We start from the raw sequence: 25,116 nt of genomic DNA on the forward strand, positions 1-25,116 counted from the left end.
TTTTTCTTTGAATGGCCATATAAATGAGTATTGCTTAGGGTGGTTCTCTATTAAATCATCCAGCCTATCAGGTAGTTTATGGTAAAACACATTATAATTTTACTATTCAGCCCTATAAACTATGACTATACAGTAATCCCTCGCTATATCGCGCTTTGACTTTCGCGGTTTCACTCTATCGCGGATTTTAAATGTAAGCACATCTAAACATATATCACAGATTTTTCGCTGGTTTGCCGCTTTCTGCAGACAATGTGTCTTTTTACTTCCTGTACATGCTTCCTCAGTTTGATTGCCCAGTTGATTTCATACAAGGGACGCTATTGGCGGATGGCTTAGAAGCTACCCAATCAGAGCATGTATTGCATATTAACTAAAACTCCTCAATGCTATAAGATATGCTTCCCGCGCTGTGCTTGTTTGCTTCTCTCTATCTTTCTCTCTCTCTGCCTGACGGAGGGGGTGTGAGCAGAGGGGCTGTTTGCACAGAGGACACGGACGCTCTTCTACAAAATGCCGCTTTATCGCGGTGCTTCTGTATACTTAAAAGCATGTATTGATTTTTTGATTGTTTGCTTTTCTTTGCAGCTCTCTCTGACATTCTCTGCTCCTGACACGCTCGTTTATGACGGCGCTCCTTTGAAGATAAGATATGTTTGCTTTCTTTTAATTGTGAGAAAGAACTGTCATCTCTGTCTTGTCATGGAGCACAGTTTAAACGTTTGACTAAAGGGTGTTATTTCATGTCTAGAGGGCTCTAATAATGTTAACAGGGTGGGAGAGTTTATAAGGGCTTAAAATATATAAAAATAACCACACAAACATATGGTTTCTACTTCGCGGATTTTCACCTATCGCGGGGGGGTCTGGAACGCATCCCCCGCGATCGAGGAGGGATTACTGTATAGATTAAAATTATACTGCTGACCCTTAATATAAACTGACTAGCCTTATATAATCACAAAATTAAATGAAATCAAAGTTTAATGAGCATTTTTAAAATTTTCCTTTTAAGCTTGTTTACTGTGTCCTTGCTAATGTATGCAAAAAATGCAATTATCACTGTCCAATCAATGCTTGAAGTCAGCAAGAAACCGAGCATGGAAAACAGCACCATCTTTCAGATGAAGAAGTAACTTTGCATGCCGGTACTTCAAATTAAATAAAGAATTTATTCAAAAAAGTGTTTTAGTTGTTGATTTTGTTAATAAAATTTATAATAAATTATCGGGAAGTTTAAAATAAAAATTTTTGTTTTGATTTACGACCAACATCTTGCGTTATTTAAATGCGGTCACGTGTATCCACTTGCGCTGATTGTAAACAAACAACCGAGAGCGTTAGTAAGCGTCAGTCGGAGCCCAGATACATGTGTTTGTGGATGTAATTTCGGTCATTGCAGTGATTTACCTATATATATTGTGAACGCTGGCCCCGGCACAGACAGACGGACAGCATATTTTCAATCCACGCACTGTTTATTATGTACACTATTTACAAGTTCGTGCTCACGTGCACCCCCAGTGCTTTCTCGCACCGATTTCCCCAAAGTCCAGGCCCACAGTCTCTTGTGCCTTCCTGGCCGCTTCCAGTCCTTCCTTTCGCTCAGTCCACTTCCTCCCGACTTCCACCAATCACTGGAGGGAGGCAGCCCCTTATATAATGCCCCCGGATGAGCCCCAGGTGCTTCCGGCATCTGCTCCTTAGCCACGCCCCAGCGTGGCGGAAGTGTCGGCTGTCTTCCTGGCAGCTCTCCGGCGCCACATAGTCTTCCGGCACTTCCTGGTGTGGCGGAAGTGCCGGGCTCCCGGGATAATTAGGCACTGGGGCACCGCCTGGCGGTGGCCACGGGTCCCTACAGGGCTGGGCTTCCATGCCCTGTACCCGAGGCCCCCTGCCTAACCAGGACGGACGCCCCCACTCGGTCTGGAGGAGGCACTCGCCCTCCTCTGGTACTCCAAGGCGTCCCGGCCGGGCTCCAGCCGCAGCCGAGGACCATACGTGATAAACCGGCATCGGAGCGCCACCTGGCGGTGACCATGGGCCCCTACAGGGCTGGGCTTCCAAGCCCTCCACCCGTGGTCCCCAACAGAACCAGGACGGACGCCCCCTCGCGGTCTGGAGGAGGCACAAGCCCTCCTCTCGTCCTCCCAAGGCCCCGCGGGGACCACAATATATATAATTCACTAAGACCATGCAAGCAAGACACATAATTGCTAAGGAAGGAAGAGAAGGTAACGAAGGTAAAGAAAGCGATCACAATCAAAACGAAGATGGAAATTGTGTGGAAATATGAGAGTGCTGTTCGTGTGACCGATCTCGCTAATATGTACAGCATGTCGAAATCCACCATCTCGACAATTTTACAAAGAAAAGATTTGCATAAGGAGGCTCCTTCTAAACAATAATCACCTTCCGTTTCATTCACCTGCTCCTCCCTTCCTGCAGCCCAAAAATGTCAAATTAAATGGTGAGTACAGTATGAAATTGTTGTTTCTAGAATAGAATGCCTTTTATTGTTACTATACACATGTACAATGAGATTAAAAGCAGCTCCTTCAGTGCAGACATATATGTAGAACAAAACAAGCAAATAAACAAATGGTGTGAAAAGATACAAAGAAGTTACTAAAAAAAAGTTCTGTATAGGGCTTGTATGGTTGTTTTTTTAGCCTTAGCATAACGCTGGATCTGTGGCCCTGCTTCTGCTTTCTTTCCCTCCTCCGTCTGCGTCGTCTCCTAGACCCGAGAACAATCCACGGACAGCCTGGTGGTCTCGCTATGTTGTCTGGGATGTTGTGCGTGTGATGAAAAACACTCGAAACAGATGTCTAGCTCTAGACACCGATGTCTATAAGGTTCTGACGGGTGTAGCGGATGTTCGCCGAACTGATCGTGCACAAACAAGCAAAAAAAAAAAGTACAAAAACAACAAAAAAGTGCACTGAAAAGGAGAGCCTGAGCCACTGCAACCATGCGCGCCGCCATGCTCCTAGCTTAATCTAGCCTACTTCTGGTAGGCCAGGCACTTTTTATAACTTTTTGGTTAGTACATTAGAAAAATTATTGGTGTTTTGGTAAATTATGCACATTATACAACCCTTTTTTATTATGAAAAGGTTAAGTAAGTGTTGCAGTGGGAGGTTCGGAACGCATTATGGGTTAGCCTTCGTGAACAAATTAAGTTCGTAATTCAAGGGTCCACTGCATTGCGTATTTAAGTTAATCAAATTTATGAAGAGTCTCTGGAAATCCACCCGCCGATGTACCGTATTTGCATATATAGTTTCAACACAAAGGTTTCATTTTACCAAACTTCTCCACAATCACTTCCTGGTTTCCATCAAAAATGCCGGCAGTCTCAAATTCTTGCCGATAAACATGATAAATATACCTGAAGAGACACTTTTAAGGAAATTTAGAAAATTTTGCTTGGAGAAGTGGGTCGGCTTAAATACTGGTCATCGGCAAATACATGTAATTCAGTAGGTAAAGAAGGGGGTCGGCTTATATACCGAGTCGGATTATATTCCGGGATCTACGGTATTTATTTTTTTAATTGTCAATGAATTAATATCTATGTTGTTGCCTAAGATGTTTTGTTTTGCTTCATTAACCCTCAAATTCAACCACATATAGTTGGTGACCATGCATACTGCATTTTGTATGTGCTAATTATGTAATTTTGTCAAATTTTGTTCTGCGATCTTTTTAAGGTTATCAGTCACAAAGTCAATTAATCACCTTTGAAGTTTGCACTGCATGTTTAGTTATAAATTGCATCTTTTAGCAGCACAGAGTCTGAAACAGCCAAGGTATTTAGGAGGAATGTTAAAGCAGAGGTTTGTTTCACATTATAAATTTCTATTGTTTTTAAGGCCTATTTCCAGTTTTACTGGTTTAAAGCAAGAAAGGAGAAAGTGCTACAGAAAGCTACCTATTACCTTTTAGATATACTTTGCTAAGTTTTTTCCAACCAGTTTCAAGAGTGTGTCAAAAAGCTTCAAGATAAAAATGAACTGAACATATTTAATAATGATGCGATGCACAGTAAAAAAACCAGAGCAAGCAAGAGGGTCCTGGACCAAGTGGCTGTATGTGCATATTATCGACTAGCATGACAACATTTGGCACAGAGAATATGTTAAAAAGGAAAAAAACACTATCTGCTTTTGATAACTTCCAAATGTGATTGGAGTGATCTCGTCATAAGTGCTTTAAAATCCAGTAGTAAATACAATCAATCATATTGTGTTAACGCTAGGTATAAATAAAGTGGGAGGTTGGTCAGAATGGAGAGAGAGAAAGAATTTGAAATTGCCCATCAAAGTGAGCATGTTTACTATTTTGTTGTATTTGAAATGCTTACTTGTTTACTGTCTTTTGGAAAATAAAAATGCTTACATTTCAAGCCAACTTACATGAATTATGCTGGGACTGAATGCCAGTCTCCAACATAAAAAACACATGATTATACCACACTACACCAAAGCAAAATCTTGTATGCAGGTCACAAGTTCTTAAAAGTAACAAGTAAACAAGTTAAATCCATGGTGATTTCTGCCAAAGAAATTAGATTATAGTAATAACTTTAGTGTAATACTGTATATACATATATAATATTACGGTTATTATTAATATTCAGAATTCCTTTATATTGGCAAATCCAAATGATATTTCCTATTTTAAGGGTTTTTAAAAAAGTAAGTATTTTTCATTGTAATAACAAATGCAAGTGCTTGGGAAATGTGTAAAACATACGTTTTAATATACTGTAGTATAAAAACTCAATATACAGTAGTTAGAATAAATATTTCAAAATGTTTTACAAAAAAGCAAGTGACCTAGTAGCTATAAAATTCTCTTAAATGGATGTAAAAATATAGTGTGTAATTAAATGAAACAATCTCATCACTAACAAATGATGAAACATGAGCACCTCCTTTTGGTCTTTTTCACTAGCAAAAGCATATAATGAAGAAGCGCACACTGTGCATTTTTCATGGCTAAATCTGCCATCAGCCATGAATAGCAAATAAATATGGATTGGACAGTTAGTATGAACCAAAATTTCTACACAATGTTTCAAATCTTTCCTTTAATCCACTTTCCAAAGCACTGAGACTGTACCAGAAGCAAAAAGGGGTCTCTGCCCTGTACTAGATATGTGTGCCTAATAAATTAGCCACTATTTGTATAGTGAATTGTTCTTGAGATCAAACCACAATGCATCTTATTCTATAAAATTAAAGGAGGTTCACCTTGTCACATAGAGAGTAAATAATATTGTCTGATGGCATACAATCTAAAAATGATACTATAGTTAAAAGAATTATGCAAAAATACCATATGTCAGACTGTCTGAAATTTTAATTGTGTTGACAGTTTCCTCGACCATAGATATTACAATAGTCAAGAATTAACAGGCTAAATACTGACCATCTGCTGACACATCCTCAACATGAGACACGAAAAACCAAATTTGTACTTACTTTTTCATAATCTTCAGCTGTGAAATCTCGGTCCTTCTGAAGAATTTCATGTAATCTGGCTTTGACACGCTGCTGACAGCTGCTTAGAGAGTCACCTTCACTGTCCAACAAGCCATTCATATTGGCACTTTTTACCATTTGTACTAATATTGGGGTCAGTTCTCCCTCAAGAGCTAATAAGCCCTAAAAAACAAATTCATCAAAACTTTAATACCACTGGTTAGTATGAAATTTATATAAAAGCAAAGAAAATGTCTTCATGTTTTACAATATTAAAGGATGAAAAAAATGATTATCAAAACAAATACATTTTATAAGGTCTACATACCTCATCACACCATTACTGAGACAGGCATCTTTAATTAAAATCTTTTTAGGCAGGATATGATGCACTGAGATGGGCTCCAGACAGAAAAAAAAATTTGGGAGCCATTGGCTCCTAAACCCAAAATATTTAGGAGCCAAATGCTTTTTTTAGGAGCCATAATCTCTACCGCATGCCAAATGTGAAATAAATAAACAAATAATATTTACTTGTATTGTTTATTTGTCTCTTCGGTCTACCTCACACTGCCTTTCCTTTCTCCTATCTGAGCTATTTGACCTGCCTACTAGTGTCCTCTGCAAGGTCTTATACATAATAATAACAGAAGAAAAAATGACACATAAATGTGAACAGTGCAAATGTTTACTAATAAGCAATAATTCAAGTCCAGAGTCTTATACACAACATGTGTAAGGAACACTACAAATACAAACACTGAAAATTTCTTACACATAATAACACAAGAATTAACACAATAACAAACATTATAAACAATTATTTCTGAAATAATAATTTTGCAGTAAGTGTACAAATATAAAAAAATTAATTACTCTTCAAGTTCATTGTCACTAACCATTACAATGTCAGCATCATTAGGCCAGCCAGTATACTTTGGTCTGCGCTTTTTTTTGCTGGTTGACAACCAGTGCTTTACACTGGGCTCTGGGTCAAAAAGTTCAAGTGTAGGGCCCTCTGTACTAATCCATACCAAGTCTTCCAGTGTTTCTGTACTTAGGGAGTTGCGCACTTTTGATTTTATTCTGTTTTGTGCTGAAAATCCTCGCACGGAAATTTTTCATTTGGCCATTTCGCGTGTTATGTGGAAAGTTAGGACGGAATTCGAGGAGTAGTCATGGCCTGATTCTCTTATATTTTAGATCTCTATCCGCAGCAGTTAGCAAGATGACGTTTGAAGCAGAGTGGGCATGTCAGATGATGCCTCGCTTGGGTTTGGCTTTAATCATGTGATAGTGTAAATAGGAAAGGCAGACGCGGGCTGAGAGTGTTCGAACATAATTAAAAGCCATTGCTGCTGCTTTAAATTTAAAACTTTTCTTAGATTGAGAGAGAGAGTCGCCACCGCTGACTGGAATGAAAACACTAGTCGCAAAATAGAAAATCAAGTCGCATTGGCAACCATTTAGTCGCCATCTGGAGCCCTGCTGAGAGTTTTGTTTTTGGACAATTACAACTGAAGAAAAGCTATTTTACAGCAATTATACTTCATAAACAAAACCATATCATAATTTCTAAAAAGTTTAGATGCTCTGATAAATGGCAGGTACACATGATCTAGCTAAATGTTGAGCACTTTCTGCAATTTGCTGCAGGTTCATAAACAGTGGAATTTTAAAGGTCAAAAATGTGACTTTTCAGAATCTAAAAATAACTGAACAGTACAGCAGAGACAAGAGTAATTATTCAGCTGAATAATTATTTAAAAAATGAACACAACTACACACATGGGGAAATTACTTGGCATAACACCTTTTTTGCAGTGTGTCTTTAAAAAGTCAAACCACATGCACGTGAGAGAGACATGCGAAAGGACTAAAGGTCATGTTCTCTGTTTTCCCAGCTGAATTGGGATGTGAAAGAAGAGAATTGTCCTTTTTTATTACCACGCTTAATTTTAACTTTACCTATTTGTTACCTGGTACAAATCTTGTAATAAATATTTAACCAACTACCTATTGCCCACATGACTTGAAATTGTACACACTCACCTCCAATAACAATACATGAATCAATAGTCAGTTTCAATAATTGATTAATTCATGTTAATTAAGAAATTAAATTTTCATATGAAGAAAAGTTAAAGATTTAACCAGTAGATGGCACTAGTAACGGATAGAAATATTAAAGGAACTGTTAAAATATTGATTACAACATTATATTAAAACAAACCCTAGACTAAAAAGTTTAAAATAATATATATATATTATTTAATACATATATAACCATGCTTATATGAAGTTAAAAAGTGTACTAAAAAGTAAAACATAAGTCTCTCATACACCACTTTCATCAATCAACATTCAAAAAACACTTCTTAAAATCTTAACAAAAGCACCCACGCTTTTATTTTACGAGTGATGTATGAGAGACTTATTTTTTTAGTTTTTAGTGCACTTTTTAACCTAATAAGTGTGGTTTTTAAAAAGTATTTTTTTATATATGTATTATTTCTAAATAAAAATTATAGCAAATCATAAAAAAAAGAACTAGATAAAAAAGATTATTGAAGCAACTATGACAAACAAGTTTAAAAACTGCTACAGAAATCATGTAACAATTAAAATTTAACATAGTTTTTTAAAATATACATTCTCCTTTATCTAATACCTGATGTTAAAAAAAATGTAAATCCAAAAATTTTCAACATCACCTTAGCAAATGCAGCAGCAGTCATCTGAACTCTACCTTCATCAGAAGCATATATTTTTAAATCATGCCGGTAAGTACTATGTAAACGAAGTAAACCACATCCAGGAAAACCAGCATAATCACCTACAAACAAACACAAGGAAAAAAATCTACTGTATTAAGTTTCAAACGTTAATTAAAATGAAATAACTTCTCAACATCTCAGACTAGTACACTGATTTATTCCTTCACCTCTTAGCACAGGGGTATAGGACAAGCTGGGGTTTACCACTTATAATTTATCTATACTAATAAAAGGCAAAGCCCTCACTCACTCACTGACTCACTCACTCACTGACTCATCACTAATTCTCCAACTTCCCGTGTGGGTGGAAGGCTGAAATTTGGCAGGTTCATTCCTTACAGCTTCCTTACAAAAGTTGGGCAGGTTTTATATCGAAATTCTACGCGTAATGGTCATAACTGGAAGCTGTTTTTCTCCATTTACTGTAATGGAGATGAGCTTGAACGCCGTGGGGGCAGAGTTTCGTGTGACATCATCACGACTCCCACGTAATCACGCAGTACATAGAAAACCAGGAAGACCTCCAAAAAGCGCTGAAGAAAACATGCATTATATAATTGAGAAGGCAGCGAAACAATAAGAAGCGAAGCGAAAGTGACATATACAACCATGTTCATGAGTTCTGCTACTTCGGAAACAAAGCACGATGTAAACCTACACTTTAAATTAAGTTCATAGACAGGCTGCGCTGGCGCTTGTAATTTAGTGCCTGCCCATATAAGGCCGTCCGTCAGCGCAATCCAATAGCAAACTCACACTAAATATTCACGGGTGAAGGACTGTGTTTATGGAGAGGAAGATGAGATGGTCAGGGTGGTGTTTGACACAAACTCAGCTAAACTGCGAGAGAAAGTTTTAAGTGCCAGGACTAAGGTAACATTAAATACAGCCATGGACATAGCACGAGATGGCACCAGCACAGCTGGGAACCTTCGTTGCATGTACACCGAAAGTGGCTCACGGAACTGACGCAGTGCAGAGATAAAAGGCAACAGTTCCAAAGAGCTGAACAAAACCGAATTACACAATTGAAAAGGCAGCAAAAATATGAAGCGCCTGATAAGCATATTCATAAATCCAGCTACTGCGAAACAAAGCACACGGTGGAAAAGTCAATGTCCCGCTAAAGGAAGACAGTGTAAAAAAAAAAACCCGTACATGCAGTGTGTCAGGTCTCAGATAAAGAAGAAGACGAGCTGTTTATTGATGCAGTAAGAAACGAATCGATGAAAGAAACCTGTCATCTTTACAATGATTGACAAACACGGAATGTAACTTGAACACAACACATCCTACAAATACGAGCCTGATTGAAAGAAATAATGATAATCAAATCCTTGATGACAGCAACACTCAGTAACACTCACAAAACAAATACTGTATATTGACAGTCATGTTACGCTATTTTTAAAATGTTCCCTTTTCTTTTCTAGCTTTTTAACACACTACTTCTCCGCTGCGATACGCGGATATATAGATATGTATATATATATTCCGATCTACATACTCGAATAATGGATACTTTATTCGCCATCAATGATTGTTTTGGTAAAGCCATACTCAGTGTATTCATTAGATGAACGGTAAAAAGTAAGAGCGAGGGAGGATGCAGGCTGTAGTGCTTGGCCAACTCTATCTGAATTGCGCGATCACATTTCAAAAATATATCTTTTCAAGTTCTATTTAGTCCATATTTGTCAAACTCAAGGGCCACGGCCACATCCGGCCCGGCGTGTAATTATATCCGGCCCGCGAGATCATTTTATATACTGTATTATTGTTATTAATGGCCCAGGTATATGAAGCGCTGGTAACACAATAAACTACAGATCCCATAATGCAGCGCTTCAGCTGCCTTGCCAACACTTACCGCGTTAATCAAGTCTAGCTTATGATGCTGCAAGTTATTGCGAAGCTAGCTCACGCGATGCTGGAGAGAAAAGTTCATTCTGAAAATAGAGCCTTTAAAAGCGATGGGAGGCTGAGTATATGTTTACTGAACCCGTGTGTCTCATTTGTGGAGCTAATGTGGCTGTAATTACAGAATTTAATCTAAGACGGCACTATGAGACAAAACATCAGGATAACCTGAATGCAATGCAGAAGATACAGAAAGCAGAATAATTAAATAAGAATCTGACACTTCAGCGGACGTTTTTACCCGTGCACAATCACAAAGTGATTTCAAGTGAAGCTGCTTTTATGGGAGACACAAATGCACCAGTGCAACTTTCCCTCTTTCCCTGTTGCCAAGTAATGTTAAACCAAGTCGTCACTATGGTGTTCCCAAATCGCACTTTGCTGATAAACTGAGCGCACTGAGTTTGCACGGCGCTTTGGTGACTTTGAAGAACAAAAAAAGTCCGTCTACATGCGGCTCAAACCTTGTGCATGTTTGGTAGCACATATCTGTGTGAGAAGCTCTTCTCAGTGATAAAGACTAACAAAACAGCACACAGGAGTCACCTCACTGATGAGCACCTGCAATCCATCCTGAGAATCTACACAACACAGAACCTCACAGCAAACAGAAACGAACCTGTTGCCAAAAAAAGATGCCAGGCGTCCAGCTCTAAAATGACATATGAGCAAAGACAACTGAATGATTTGATTTGTTATTGCTGAAAGGAACACATTTTATTTATATTTCCAGGTTTTGTTATGCAGCATGTTCATATTTGAATTTGTATAATTTTGACAGGATATATTTTTATGGAGAGCAAAATCTTTTGGGATATTTAAAATCTAAGTTTATTTTTATATAAAATTACATAAGAGTAAAGAAATTTGAATGTTTGTTCTTTTAACGTTTACTTTATTTCTAACTTGTATAATTTAGACAGGATATATTTTTATGGAGAGCAAAATATTATAAGTTGTTTAAGGTTTGAGTTGATTTATTCACGAATAATATTCCTGTCTGTTTTTACCATTCCTACCAAAGATATTTCTGTCGACTAAATAAAAATTCCTTCTATTTAAAATTTAAATAGAACTTGAACAAATACGATAGTTCATAATATCCACGCAGACTTGCACGTAACAGCGAGAGTTATCTGTTTTAACAAGCAGCGTATTGCACTGATACGAAATAGCTGTGTGTGTATATATGTAGATATGTATGTATATGTATATATATGTTTATATATGTGTGTGTATGTATGTATGTGTGTGTATGTATATGTATGTGTATATATGTAGATATATATATATGTATGTATATATGTGTATATGTATAGATATGTATATATATATATATGTTTATGTGTGTGTGTAAATATATATATATATATATATATATATATATATGACAACAACACTCATCACTCACAACAGTGACAAAACAATTACATTGACAATCATGTTACGTTATTTTCAAAATGTTTCCTTTTCTTTTCATTGCTTCTTTAACACACTACTTCTCCGCTGCGATGGCGCTGGTATTTTGCTAGTAAATAAATAAAAACTATCCTGAATCATGGTACAAAGTCAATAAACACATGTCTCACTGACCTCATTAAAAAGATTCAGCACGTTGGGACTCAAAAGATTCAAAATATTGTTTTTAGCAGAAAAAAAAAAATCTTAAAAGTGTGTATCCGGAAAAACAAAAATGGGGGTTGTCGAGCGAAATGAGCAGGGGGTGAAGCTGCCTGCAAAAACCATGCTGGGTGAACAAAGTCAGAAAGTTTAACTGAAGAGTGATAGGAAACAATAGAGAGTGACTTGTAATGCATCCTACACAATGTCAAAGAATACTGGGATTATTATATTATGCTTGTGCTAATTCACACAGGCTATATGAAATGTTTATGACAATAATTCAAACTGAATGTTTAGATATACGATGTACCTCTTTGCTACATTTAAACATAATTACTCCAAGAGCACTTTAAATATCTACGGCTGATTCAGCCCAAAAAGAACACTGTAAAACATTTCTACCAAACAAAACTTTTTATTTTGTTTAAATTACTATTAACTGTGGGTCTTCCTCTGATCAAGGCAAACCATTGAGCAATTTTAATGGCTACATCTATAGTATGCAGTATACCGTGTAATACAAACTTCGGTATTTTGTACTTCAACACTTTTTTATTATTTTTTTATTAACTTTAATTAAAGGCAAATAACAATCCATACAATCAAATCAAATCAAACTTAACAAAACCAACCCTCTCCAAAAAGAAAGGAGAGCCAGCCATCAAAGCAAATCTTTGAAGCAGCAAGGAAGGACGAGTATCCCTTTCCCCAATATAGAAGATTATTCTAAAAAGTTATTAATTAGATCCTGCCATATTTAAAAAATGTTTTGAACAGATCCACTAAGTGATTAGATTTTTCTCAATTTCATAGTGTATAGAATATTGGTTACCCACTGACTTAAAGGTGGTAGGTTGGGACTCTTCCAATTGAGCAAGATAAGTTTACATGCTAGTAGTGAGGTAAAGGCAATTAAAATTTGTTTTCCCTTCGCCACTTTGTTAATGTGGTAGAAACAATTATGACACCAAGGGTATCAGATAGGCATTTAAAAGATTTGTCTAAAATAATGTTAATTTGGTGCACGCCTAAAACAAGTAGCCCAGTAAGGCTGGAGCTAGACTGCAATGTTCACAGGTTGAATGTGGTTTTGGAAATAGTTTGGATAGTTTTAATTAAGATAAATTGTGCTTGATAAAAAATTTTAAGTTGAATAATTGAGTGTTTTGTGCATATGGAGCTAGAGTACAATGCCTTCCACTCCTTTTCTGAAATGTTAAGTGAAAGATACTTTCCCCACTGTGCCCCGGCATCTTTGAAAGGAAGGGACTTTAAAACATTTTTACAAATTGTGGAGATGCTATCTGAGCCTTCAAGACTGATAAGTATTTCTTCTGGAATTAAAATAGACAGAAGGTGAGGAAAACTGGGTATGTTCATTTTAGTTTGAAAGCACCAGAAAAATTTGCTGATGAGAAGTTAAATTTGAAGCCTAATTGCTTGTAGGATGCAAAAACATCATCATGTCATCAAACTTCAACAGTATAATGTTTTATCCTTTTCCAAAAATTTGTACTGTACAGTAGCAATAACATCTCTTACTATTGTAATAAAAAATACTAATTTAATGCCACTCTATAGTGTTAATATGAAATTGGGCAAATAAGCAGCTAAAATGTCACTAGAGACAGTTTCATCTAAGAACTTGTGTCGTGCTTGCTGTTGGCCAGGGAGTACGAAGCCCAAACAAAGCTTTACTTTCTACTTGATTCTTTTTAATTGTTACACAGCAAATGTTATGGAAATTCAAAAGCACATGGATTAAGTACAGTGGTACCTTGGTATACGTCTGCTTTGGAATAAGTCCAACTTGGTATATATCCTGTTTGGACACAAAAAATTTTGCTTGGTATACGACCTTTGTTTGGAATACGACTCGCGTGCTAACCTTATTTACCTCTCTCGAGACAAAGCCACAACTGCCCACGAGCGTTAGTGCGCCAGTTGCTAGCATTCAGTGAACAACCCGCGCAATAACTCTCTTTGAACTTTCACGTGTGTGATATAGCGGGTACACAGCTCCTGTCAAAGTCCAGCTTTAAAATAAATAATCACCGCGCTCGCAGCTTGGTGAAGGGGCGTGGTGGTTATGTGGCTGAAGGTTGTCAGGGCAATTAGCGATGTGAGCGTTTCTCACCAAAGTGCACTTGTGAGGGACCGTCCGCATTCATGATTGTTCCTGGGGCTGCTTATCTTGATAAACAGAAGCGCGAGTCAGCTAGAAGGGGAGTAAAAAGAAAAAAAAGACGTAAGGTTGAGTGAGTGAGAGAGAGAGGACTGCTTATCTTGATAAACAGACGCGCGAGTTGGCTTGAAGGGGAGTAAAAAGAAAGAACGGACAAGAGAGAGAGAGAGAGCGCGCAAAGCGAGTGAGAGCGCGCATGTAATAAGTGGCTGAAGCAGGCAGTGCGAAGGTCAGCTGCAAGTAGGGCGACTCCTCAGTTGGGAAGCAGGCACCGGGCTTTTTTTTTAAAGAATGCTTCCTGCTTTTAACTTCGTTGTTTTAAGAAGACTTTTTTCTATTGTTTTTAACCTCCACGTTTCACTTCTGATTTTATGGATTATTTATTGTAACTTTGGAGACTGCACTTTAATTTGAACACCTTGTTTTGTTAATTATTTTAATAAAAGCACTTTGCACTTTTTCACCATCCCCTTGCTTGTTACCGATGAGGTTAGCAGCGAGGCACATTACCACCGGTGTAGGATTCAAGGGCTCCCCGGCAGCAGATGGGAGCATACAGCAAACCTGCATCGTCACAACGTGATTTTGTGTTTTTTTTATGTAAATTTGAATTGATTGTTGAAAAGTAGGTGGCATGCGTATCCGGGACATGGCTGTTGCATACCGTTTGCCGAGAACGACAGTATCTACGATTGTGAAAAACAAAGATGTCATTAAAAAGTAAAGTGAGGTAAAATTTTCATTTATTTCATATATTTGCTTTTGTATTTATGTATTTTAGTATTAAGCAGTGTTCAAATTATTTTATATAACCCCATCAATGTACAGTGGTGTGAAAACTATTTGCCCCCTTCCTGATTTCTTATTCTTTTGCATGTTTGTCACAGAAAATGTTTCTGATCATCAAACACATTTAACAATTAGTCAAATATAACACAAGTAAACACAAAATGCAGTTTTTAAATGATGATTATATTATTTAGGGAGAAAAAAAAATCCAAACCTACATGGCCCTGTGTGAAAAAGTAATTGCCCCTGAACCTAATAACTGGTTGGGCCACCCTTAGCAGCAATAACTGCAATCAAGCGTTTGATAACATGCAATGAGTCTTTACAGCTCTGGAGGAATTTTGGCCCACTCATCTTTGCAGAATTGTTGTAATTCAGCTTTTTTGAGGGTTTTCTAGCATAAACAGCCTTTTTAAGGTCATGCCATAGCATCTCAATTGGATTCAGGTCAGGACTTTGACTAGGCCACTCCAAAGTCTTTTTTTTTTTTTTTTTTATTTATTAATTTTATTACAATCAATACATAGCAATCAAGTTTTACAAAAAAAGAATTATGCTAAGAACAGATCGATCCCCACCCTTGAGAGAGAGAGCAAGCCAAATGGTGTAAAATTTAAGGCTTTAAAAATACCTAAATCAACAAATTCTCTGTGCTTTATAAACTCATTTCAAAATATTACTGATTAGATCCTGCCATGTTTTGAAAAAAGTCTGCACAGATCCTCTAACTGAGTATTTGATTTTTCCAATTTTAAATAATATAACACATCAGTTTCCCACTGACTTAAAGAGGAGAGTTTGGGTTCTTCCAGTTTATCAGAATAAGTCTGCGTGCCAACAGTGTAGTGAATGCAATCACAATTTGTTTGTCTTTCTCCACTTTAAGACCCTCTGGAAGAACCCCAAACACAGCTGTTAATGGGTTAGGAGGGATTGTGAGTCCAAGACTGTCTGAGAGGTAATTAAAATTTTTGTCCAGAATAATGTTAATTTGGTGCAGGCCCAGAACATGTGACCTAGTGAGGCTGGGGCTTGGTTGCAACGTTCGCAGGTTGGATCATGCCCTGGAAACATTTTGAGAGTTTTAGTCGAGACAGATGTGCTCGATATATAATTTTGAGTTGTATAATTGTATGCTTTGCATATGGAGCTTGAGTGAATTCTCTGCATTGCTACTTTCCACTCCTTTTCTGATATATTAATTGAGAGGTCATTTTCCCAGTGTCCTCTTGGATCTTTGAAAGGAAGGGATTGTAAAAGGATTTTATATATTGTAGAGATGGAGTCTAACTCCTTGAAATTGAGCAATAATTTTTCCAGCGTGGATGAGGGTGCAAGATGAGGAAAATCTGGAAGGTTCTGTTTAACAAAGTTCCTGATTTGAAGATAGTGAAAGAAATTTGTAGCTGGAATGTTAAATTTGGAATGTAATTGTTCATAGGATGCAAAGACGTTGTCTATATAAAGATCTCTAAGCAAGTTAATTCCAAATTTTTTCCAGATATTAAAAACTGCATATGTTTGTGAGGGTTGAAAGAGGTGGTTCTTTTGCAGGGTGCCACAGAAAGAAGCTTCTCCGTCTTAAAATGCTTTCTACATTGGTTCCAGATTCTAAGTGAGTGGAGCACAATTGGGTTATTAGTGTATTGCCGATAGCGTGTGTTTATTGGAGCACAAAGCAAGGAATACAAAGAAGTACTGCAGGATTTTACTTCTATTGCGGTCCATGCCTGTGTATGTTCTTCTATTTGTGTCCAGGTTCTTATCGACTGTATATTTGCGCCCAGTAATAAAACTGGAAGTTAGGTAGAGCCATGCCACCTTCTGCCTTTTGTCTTTGTAGGGTCGCTCTTTTGATGCGTGGATGTTTAGAATTCCAAATAAATGAGGTTATTGTTGAATCTAATTGCTTAAAGAACGATTTATTAATGTATATTGGTATGTTTTGAAATAAAAAAAGGAGCTTAGGAAGAATATTCATCTTAACAGTGTTAATTCTTCCAGCTAGTGTGAGATGAAGGGTTGACCATCTATGCAAGTCTTGTTTAATTTTTTCCATGCAGACGCACGAAATTTTGTTGATAAAGAGCTTTATGTTTACTTGTGATGTTTACCCCGAGGTATTTAAACTGTTCTGCAATGATAAAAGGAAGGGTGTCTAATCTAATATTATATGCTTGCGAATTCACGGAAAGAGTACACTTTTATTCAGATTAATTCTGAGACCAGAGAGCTTTTGAAATTCTGTGAGTGCTGCTAAGACTGCAGGCACAGAATTTTCTGGGTCCGATATATACAGTACCATGTCATCTGCATATAATGAGATTTTCTGTTCCAGTCCTTCTCTGCTAATCCCCTTTATCTGATCAGTATTTCGACAATGTATTGCCAGTGGTTCAATGGCAATTGCAAACAGCAGTGGTGACAAAGGGCATCCTTGTCTTGTGCCACGTTCTAGTTTAAAGTAGTCTGAGCAAATGTTATTGATGCAAACTGAAGCTTCTGGGTTAGTATACAGTAATTTAATCCATGCACAAATGTTGGGCCAAACCCAAACTTCTCCAAAATAGTAAAAAGGTATTTCCATTCAATCATGTCGAATGCTTTTTCTGCATCCAATGATAATAATATTTCTGGGGTGTTTGATTTAGTTGGTGAGTATATTACATTAAACAGGCGTCAAGATTTGAAGATAAGTGTCGGCCCCTAATAAATCCAGTTTGGTCTTGTGATATTACTGAGGGAGCACTTTCTCCATCCTTCTAGCTATGATTTTAGAGAGTATTTTAACGTCGTTATTCAGAAGTGAAATTGGTCTGTATGATGCACATTGTAATAAGTCCTTATTTTGTTTTGGAAAGACAGTGATTAGTGCTTGGCGAAAGGTTTGTGGAAGAGATTGGTTATCTCTGGCTTCTGTAAATGTTGCTAATAGGAGGGGAGCTAGCTGAGCGGAGAATTTCTTGTAAAACTCTGCAGGGTAGCCGTCAGGGCCTGCTGCTTTTCCACCTTGGAGTGACTTTATAGCATCCAGTAATTCTGATAATGACAGAGGTTTATCGAGTTCCTCCACACTAAAAGCGTCAATTTGTGGTATCTGTAATTTATCCAGAAATGCATTAGATTGTATATTGTCTTCTTTAAACTCAGTAGTATATAGGGATTTATAGTAGTCTCTAAAAGTGTACATTATATTTTTGTGTTCGATGATTTTATCTCCATTAGTGTTAGTAATTACGAGATTGCGTTGCTACATCTTGCTTGTGAATTTGTTGCGCTAAAAGCTTATTAGCTTTCTCTCCATGTTCATAATAATGATGTCTGGATTTGTAAATTAGTTGTTCGGTTTCTTTAGTTGTCAAGAGGTTTAATTCTGAATGTAGAGCCTGCCTCCTCTTATGTAGAGTCTCGCTTGGTAGTCTGGCATGTTCTTCATCTATTTTAGTAATTTCGCTTTTTATCTCTGCTACTTTCTTCGCTTCGGATTTATTTCTGTGGGAAAGATATGAGATAATCTGTCCTCTTAAGAAGGCCTTAAGAGTTTCCCAGAGTATTCCTGCAGAGATCTCAGGGGATGTATTTGTCTCTAGAAAGAATTCAATTTGTTTGGATATAAATTCAGTACAATTCTCGTCAGCTAATAGAAGCGGATTGAGGCCATCTGCGGGGTGAGTGTATGGGGCTTAGTAATTTCAGCTCCAAGATCATCGGAGCATGGTCTGAAATAACAATAGCATCGTATTTACAAGATTTAATCTTAGGCAAGAAGTTATTATCTATAAAGAAGTAATCAATCCTTGAGTAGCAATGATGTACTGGTGAGTAGAAAGAATATGTTCTTGAATTTGGGTTTAAAACCTCCAGGGATCTGATAAGTTGTGATCAGTTATAAACTTTGTAATTATCTTTGCGGTGTTAGTTGCGTTCCCCTGTGGAGGAAGTCTTATCTAAAAGTGGATTTAGAACACAATTAAAGTCCCCAGCCATTATAAGTTTATGAGTGTTCAGATTGGGAATGGATGCAAATAAATTTTGTATAAATTCCTTATCATCAACATTAGGTGCATAAACATTTATCAAAATCATTTTACAGTTAGATAAGTCTCCCATGACCATCACATATCTCCCTTCAGGATCCAATACTACATCTGATGCTACAAATGGTACTGTTCTATGTATGAGAATTCCCACCCCTCTAGTTTTCTTTGTAAAACTAGAATGGAACATTTGGCCAGTCCAGTCTTTTGCAGCGGAACTGATCCTTACTTAGTAAGTGGGTTTCCTGTAAAAATACTATTTTAGCATTTAGACCTGTTAGGTGAGAAAGTACTTTCTTTCTCTTTAATTCGTGATTCAGGCCTTTAACATTCCAGCTTACGAAGTTAACTGTCCCATCATGGAGACACTGATTCTGAGTTTTTGATGTCATTTATAGTCTTAACTGGAAGTGAAATAGTTTAGGTCTTAATTTCCTATTCCCCAAGAGTTGTTGCCATGCAGCTTATTATTACGTTGATAGTTATAATTATAAAGATTGAGATGATAGATTAGATATAGATCAAGCCTGCTCTCTTTCTCTTCCCCCCTTAACCCCCACCCTCCCTTTTTGCCTCCCCAGGTGAGGCTAAAACCCACTTCATGCAGTCCCAGTCCTCTGACATACCCAGAGACAGAGCACGTCCAAAGCACATCAAGCCCCCATGCAGTGGCGCTTTAAGGTTAAAAGATAGAGATATCTGTTACCAATATAGTCTTTAAAAGAGGAAAAAGAAAAAAAAGAAAAAGAATTTTGCACTTAATATATATATATATATATATATATATACATATATATATATATATATATATATATATATACATACATACATACACATATATACATACACATACACATACATATAATCTTCATCAATTTTAGTGCATTAAGATGATATCCCCAGATAATAAACCCAGGTGATGGTGTTAAAGATGTGTCCAAAACAAGCATAACAAGTCTTAATGCAGTAATAGCAATAACAGCAAACCAAGGGTATGATATTGAACAGTCTCATTTAGGGTACACATGAAATAATTAGAAAAGAAAAAAGAGGAGGAAAACGTAATTAAGCACAATAAAACATAAACATTTAGCCCTAGTAATACTAAGTAATAATAAGTAATAAGTAAGTAATAATAATAATAAGTAATATAAGAATATGAGAATATATGCTGATAAAAAAACCCGTATTTTAAAACAAATAGATCAGACAGTAGATTATTAATCCTAGCTTTATCATTTACCGCCATGACTCACAATTATGTATCAGAATAGTCCCGGGATCAGCTTTCTTAACTCATTTTCTGCCTCCTCCTTGCTAGCGAAAACATAGAAATGACCCTGCCATTCCACTTTCAGTTTTGCGGATACAGGAGGCCGTATTTGACATTGGCTTGCCGTAGCCGCTGTTTAATATTATAGAAGGCTGCGCGTTTAATAGCTGTTGCTGGAGAGAAGGCAGGGAAGACGCAATGTGGCAATCTTCATATATAATATCTTCCTTTTTTCTGAGGAGTTCCATCACCTCTAACTTAAATGATAATCGTTCAAAGCGAACTATAAAAGATCTTGGTCGGGTCTGGCGGTGTTTGATCCGCGTCGCGTAAGCCGCTGCTATCTCAGATTCTGCTTTAAAGTCGCCCCCGATTATTTTAGAAAAAAGTTCAGTTGCGAATTTCACAGGGTTTAAACTTTCTCGATTCTCCGGCAGGCCTTCAATTCTGACATTATACCTTCTACTCCCATCTTCTAAAGCAGCCAGTCTGTCTCCAAGTTTTTCTCAGTTTTTACATTCGAACTGGCATTTACTGCTCTTTCCTCGGCACTGGCAGCTAGATGTTCGGCTATTTCGATCCGATTCGTGAATGTCTCACTAAGATGCTCCAATTGATCAGCAAGCGTGCTCAGTTTAGCGAGTTTTTCTCAATGCGCTCTTCAATTTTGCCCAGCACCTGTCGAAGTTCAAGTTGGACCTCTTGACGCAGCCTTTCATTTGCCTGTTGGAATTCCTGTCGCAGCCTTTCATTTGCCTGTTGGATTTCCTGTCGCAGACATTCATTGGCCTGTTTCATCTCCTGTTTTAATTCCTGTTTCAGTCTCTCAAGTGCCTTTGCCGTTGCTTTAGCCTTCTCGCTTTCTTTATATCTTGCGTGAGCTCAGCGAGCAACACTTTCAGTTCGATAGCTCAAATGTGCCTTCTTGTGCCGTAGATGAAGCAGCAGACTCTGCTGAAGCCGGTGTCCCGCTGCTCCAGTCCCGCGTAATTGCGTAACTGAAGCCGCGGACCTCCCGGCCTTTTCCAGTTTCAGGTAATCCTCTCCAATCGGCGAGCTATCCACATCTGCACTCACGATCGCACCTTCGCTCCCCTTTTCGCTCTCAGCCGGCGACGATGTAGCGGACCGTGGTCCCGAGGAGTCTGTACTTTGCCCATCTGATCCAGGTCTGTCTCTGACAGGCCGTATCTCGAACTAGGGCTTGCTGATCGCAGCTTGGATGTAGCTTTAGTCTTCGATTCTTTCGTTCTTTCCTTCTTGTTGGCCATGTTTATATGTGTTTACATATACTGTAGCGGTCCCTCTCGGGTTGAATAAATACAGGATATCTCAGAATAATAAGCAAATAATATGAAAAATAGCACCACTGCTAGCGGAGCTCCACTTCAGACGTCCATCTCCCGCATCGGACGAGACCAAAAAATCTTAATTTTGTTTTTCTTCAGCCATTCAGAGGTGGATTTGCTGGTGTGTTTTGGGTCATTGTCCTGTTGCAGCACCCAAGATCGCTTCAGCTTGAGTTGACGAACAGATGGCCGGACATTCTCCTTCAGGATTTTTGGTAGACAGTAGAATTCATGGTTCCATCTATCACAGCAAGCATTCCAGGTCCTGAAGCAGCAAAACAACCCCAGACCATCACACTACCACCACCATATTTTACTGTTGGTATGATGTTTTTTTCTGAAATGCTGTGTTCCTTTTACGCCAGATGTAACGGGGCATTTGCCTTCCAAAAAGTTCAACTTTTGTCTCATCAGTCCACAAGGTATTTTCCCAAAAGTCTTGGCAATCATTGAGATGTTTCTTAGCAAAATTGAGGCGAGCCTAATGTTCTTTTGCTTAACAGTGGTTTGCGTCTTGGAAATCTGCCATGCAGGCCATTTTTGCCCAGTCTCTTTCTTATGGTGGAGTCGTGAACACTGACCTTAATTGAGGCAAGTGAGGCCTGCAGTTCTTTAGACGTTCTCCTGGGGTCTTTTTGACCTCTCGGATGAGTCGTCTCTCGCTCTTGGGGTAATTTTGGTCGGCGGCCACTCCTGGAAGGTTCACCAATGTTCCATGTTTTGCCATTTGTGGATAATGGCTCTCACTGTGGTTCGCTGGAGTCCCAAAGCTTTAGAAATGGCTTTATAACCTTTACCAGACTGATAGATCTCAATTACTTCTGTTCTCATTTGTTCCTGAATTTCTTTGGATCTTGGCATGATGTCTAGCTTTTGAGGTGCTTTTGGTCTACTTCTCTGTGTCAGGCAGTTCCTATTTAAGTGATTTCTTGATTGAAACAGGTGTGGCAGTAATCAGGCCTGGGGTGGCTACGAAATTGAACTCAGGTGTGATACACCACAGTTAGGTTATTTTTTAACAAGGGGCAATTACTTTTTCACACAGGGCCATGTAGGTTTGGATTTTTTTTCTCCCTAAATAATAAAAACCATCATTTAAAAATTGCATTTTGTGTTTACTTGTGTTATATTTGACTAATGGTTAAATGTGTTTGATGATCAGAAACATTTTGTGTGACAAACATGCAAAAGAATAAGAAATCAGGAAGGGGGCAAATAGTTTTTCACACCACTGTATAATATGCCAATAGCAATAGGATATTTTTTTTTCATGGGAACGGATTAATCATTTTCCCATTATTTCTTATGGGAAAAATTTGTTTGGTATACATCCTGTTTGGTATAAGTCAAAGGGTCTGGAACGGATTAAGGACGTATACCGAGGTTCCACTGTATATTAATAATTTGGAAATACAATAATTCCCAACCTGACAGGAATAAAAAAAAAAACACATTAGGTCCATCACAGAGTAATGTAAAATATTTAATATATCTCCTGCCATTCCACAAAAAATGAATGAAAAGTGACTTTACCAATACTTGACAGAAGGAGGAATATCATCAAGGAACAGATTATATTTATTCAATGAATGATCTTCATATTTAAAATGTGTAAATTGGAATGAAAAGATAGTGATAACTGGGACATGCCAGATAAGTTTGTATTTTGTACTTTTTAAAAAACAACATAATTTACATTTTGAATATGTGGTTTTGAGCTAGAGATGTTAACCCACATGTATCGGATTTTATTTGTTACAATGAGGAACAGCACTTTGACAAATGGGATTCAAGTGGAGAAGTGAAGATCCAGACCAGCTTAATTTATAACCTGAGATGGCTTAACATAACTTGAAGAAATCAAGAATGTGAGGGACATTATCAAGGAATGGTAAGATGTCAGTATATAATTAAACTGTTTAAGGAACACCATCTAAATAAATTTGAGATATGAATTTGTATTGGTAGACATATACAGCTAGAGTGACGAAGGCTAAAGAAAAGGCGTACAAGTTTTTTTTTGGGAGGTTGGACATTAAGGAGGGAAAAAAGGACTTGTACCGATTAGCTACACAGAGGGACCGAGCTGGGAAAGATGTACTGCAGGTTAGGGTGATAAAGGATAAAGATGGAAACACAATCACAAGCAAGGAGAGTGTGTTGAGCAGATGGAAAGAGTATTTTGAGAGGCTGATGATTAATGAAGAGAACGAGAGAGAGAGAGAGAAGTTTGGATGACGTGGAGATAGTGAATCAAGAAGTGCAATGGATTAGCTAGGAGGAAGTAAGGACAGGTATGAAGAGGATGAAAAATGGAAAGGCTGTTGGTCCAGATGACATACCTGTAGAAGCATGGAGGTGTTTAGGAGAGATGGGAGTGGAGTTTTTAACCAGATTGTTTAATGGAAAGGAAAGTGAGAGGATGCCTTAAGAGTGGAGAAGAAGTGTACTGGTGCCGATATTTAAGAATAAGGGGTATGTGCAGGACTTTAGTAACTATAGGGGGATACATTTGATGAGCCACAGCATGAAGTTATGGGAAAGAGCAGTAGAAGCTATGCTAAGAAGTGAGGTGATGATAAGTGAGGTGATGATTAGTGAGCAACAGTATGGTTTCATGCCAAGAAAGAGCACCACAGATGCGATGTATGCTCCGAGGATGATTTTGGAGAAGTATAGAGAAAGCCAGAAGGAGCTGCATTGTGTCTTTGCGGACCTGGAGAAAGCATATGACAGGGTGCCTTGAGAGGAGTTGTGGTATTGTATGAGGAAGTTGGGAGTGACAGAGAAGTATGTAACAGTGGTACAGGATATGTATGAGGGAAGTATTACAGTGGTGAGGTCTATGGTAGGAGTGACAGATGCATTCAAGGTGGAGGTGGGATTACATCAGGGATCGGCTCTTAGCTCTTTCTTATTTGCAATGGTGATGGACAGGTTGACAGACGAGATTAGACAGGAGTCCCTGTGGACTATGATGTTTGCTGATGACATTGTGATCTGTAGCAATAGTAGGGAGCAGGCTAAAGAGACTCTGGAGAGGTGGAGATCTGCTCTGGAGAGGAGAGGAATGAATGTCAGTAGGAACAAGACAAAATACATGTGTGTAAATGAGAGGGAGGTCAGTAGAATAGTGAGAATGCAAGGAGTAGAGTTGGCAAAGGTAGAGGAGTTTAAATACTTGGGATCAACTGTACACAGTAATGGAGATTGTGAAAGAGAGGTGAAAAAAGAGTGCAGGCAGGGTGGAATGGATGGATAAGTGTGTCAGGAGTAATTTTTGATAGATGGGTATCAGCAAGAGTGAAAGGGAAGGTGTACAGGATGATAGCAAGACCAGCTTTGTTAAATGGGTTGGAGACGGTGGCACTGACCAGAAAGCAGGAGACAGAGCTGGAGGTAGCAGAGTTAAAGATAAGATTTGCACTGGGTGTGACGAGGATGGATAGGATTAAAAATGAGTACATTAGAGGGTCAGCTCAAGTTGGACGGTTGGGAGACAAAGTCAGCGAGGCAAGATTGCGTTGGTCTGGACATGTGCACAGGAGAGATGCTGAGTATATTGTGAAAAAGATGTTAAGGATAGAGCTGCCAGGTAAGAGGAAGCCCCAAGAGGAGGCTTATGGATATGGTGAGAGAGGACATGCAGGTGATGGATGTAACAAAACAAG

General features: G+C 38.0%; 1 protein-coding gene across 12 annotated transcripts in view; it reads right to left on the minus strand.

The window, feature by feature from the left end:
- ppip5k2 (diphosphoinositol pentakisphosphate kinase 2) overlaps positions 1-25,116 on the minus strand; it is a 282,209-nt gene that overhangs the window by 129,516 nt on the left and 127,577 nt on the right. For all 12 annotated transcript variants that reach the window (XM_039758896.1, XM_039758895.1, XM_039758903.1 and 9 more), the window contains exons 16-17: positions 8,207-8,328; positions 5,493-5,675 (exon numbers count right to left, since the gene is read on the minus strand). In XM_039758896.1, coding sequence (XP_039614830.1) covers positions 5,493-5,675; positions 8,207-8,328 — 305 coding nt within the window. The remainder of the gene's footprint in view (positions 1-5,492; positions 5,676-8,206; positions 8,329-25,116) is intronic.

The sequence above is a fragment of the Polypterus senegalus genome, chromosome 7 (genome assembly GCF_016835505.1).
Source record: "Polypterus senegalus isolate Bchr_013 chromosome 7, ASM1683550v1, whole genome shotgun sequence".
Taxonomy (NCBI): Eukaryota; Metazoa; Chordata; class Cladistia; order Polypteriformes; family Polypteridae; genus Polypterus; species Polypterus senegalus.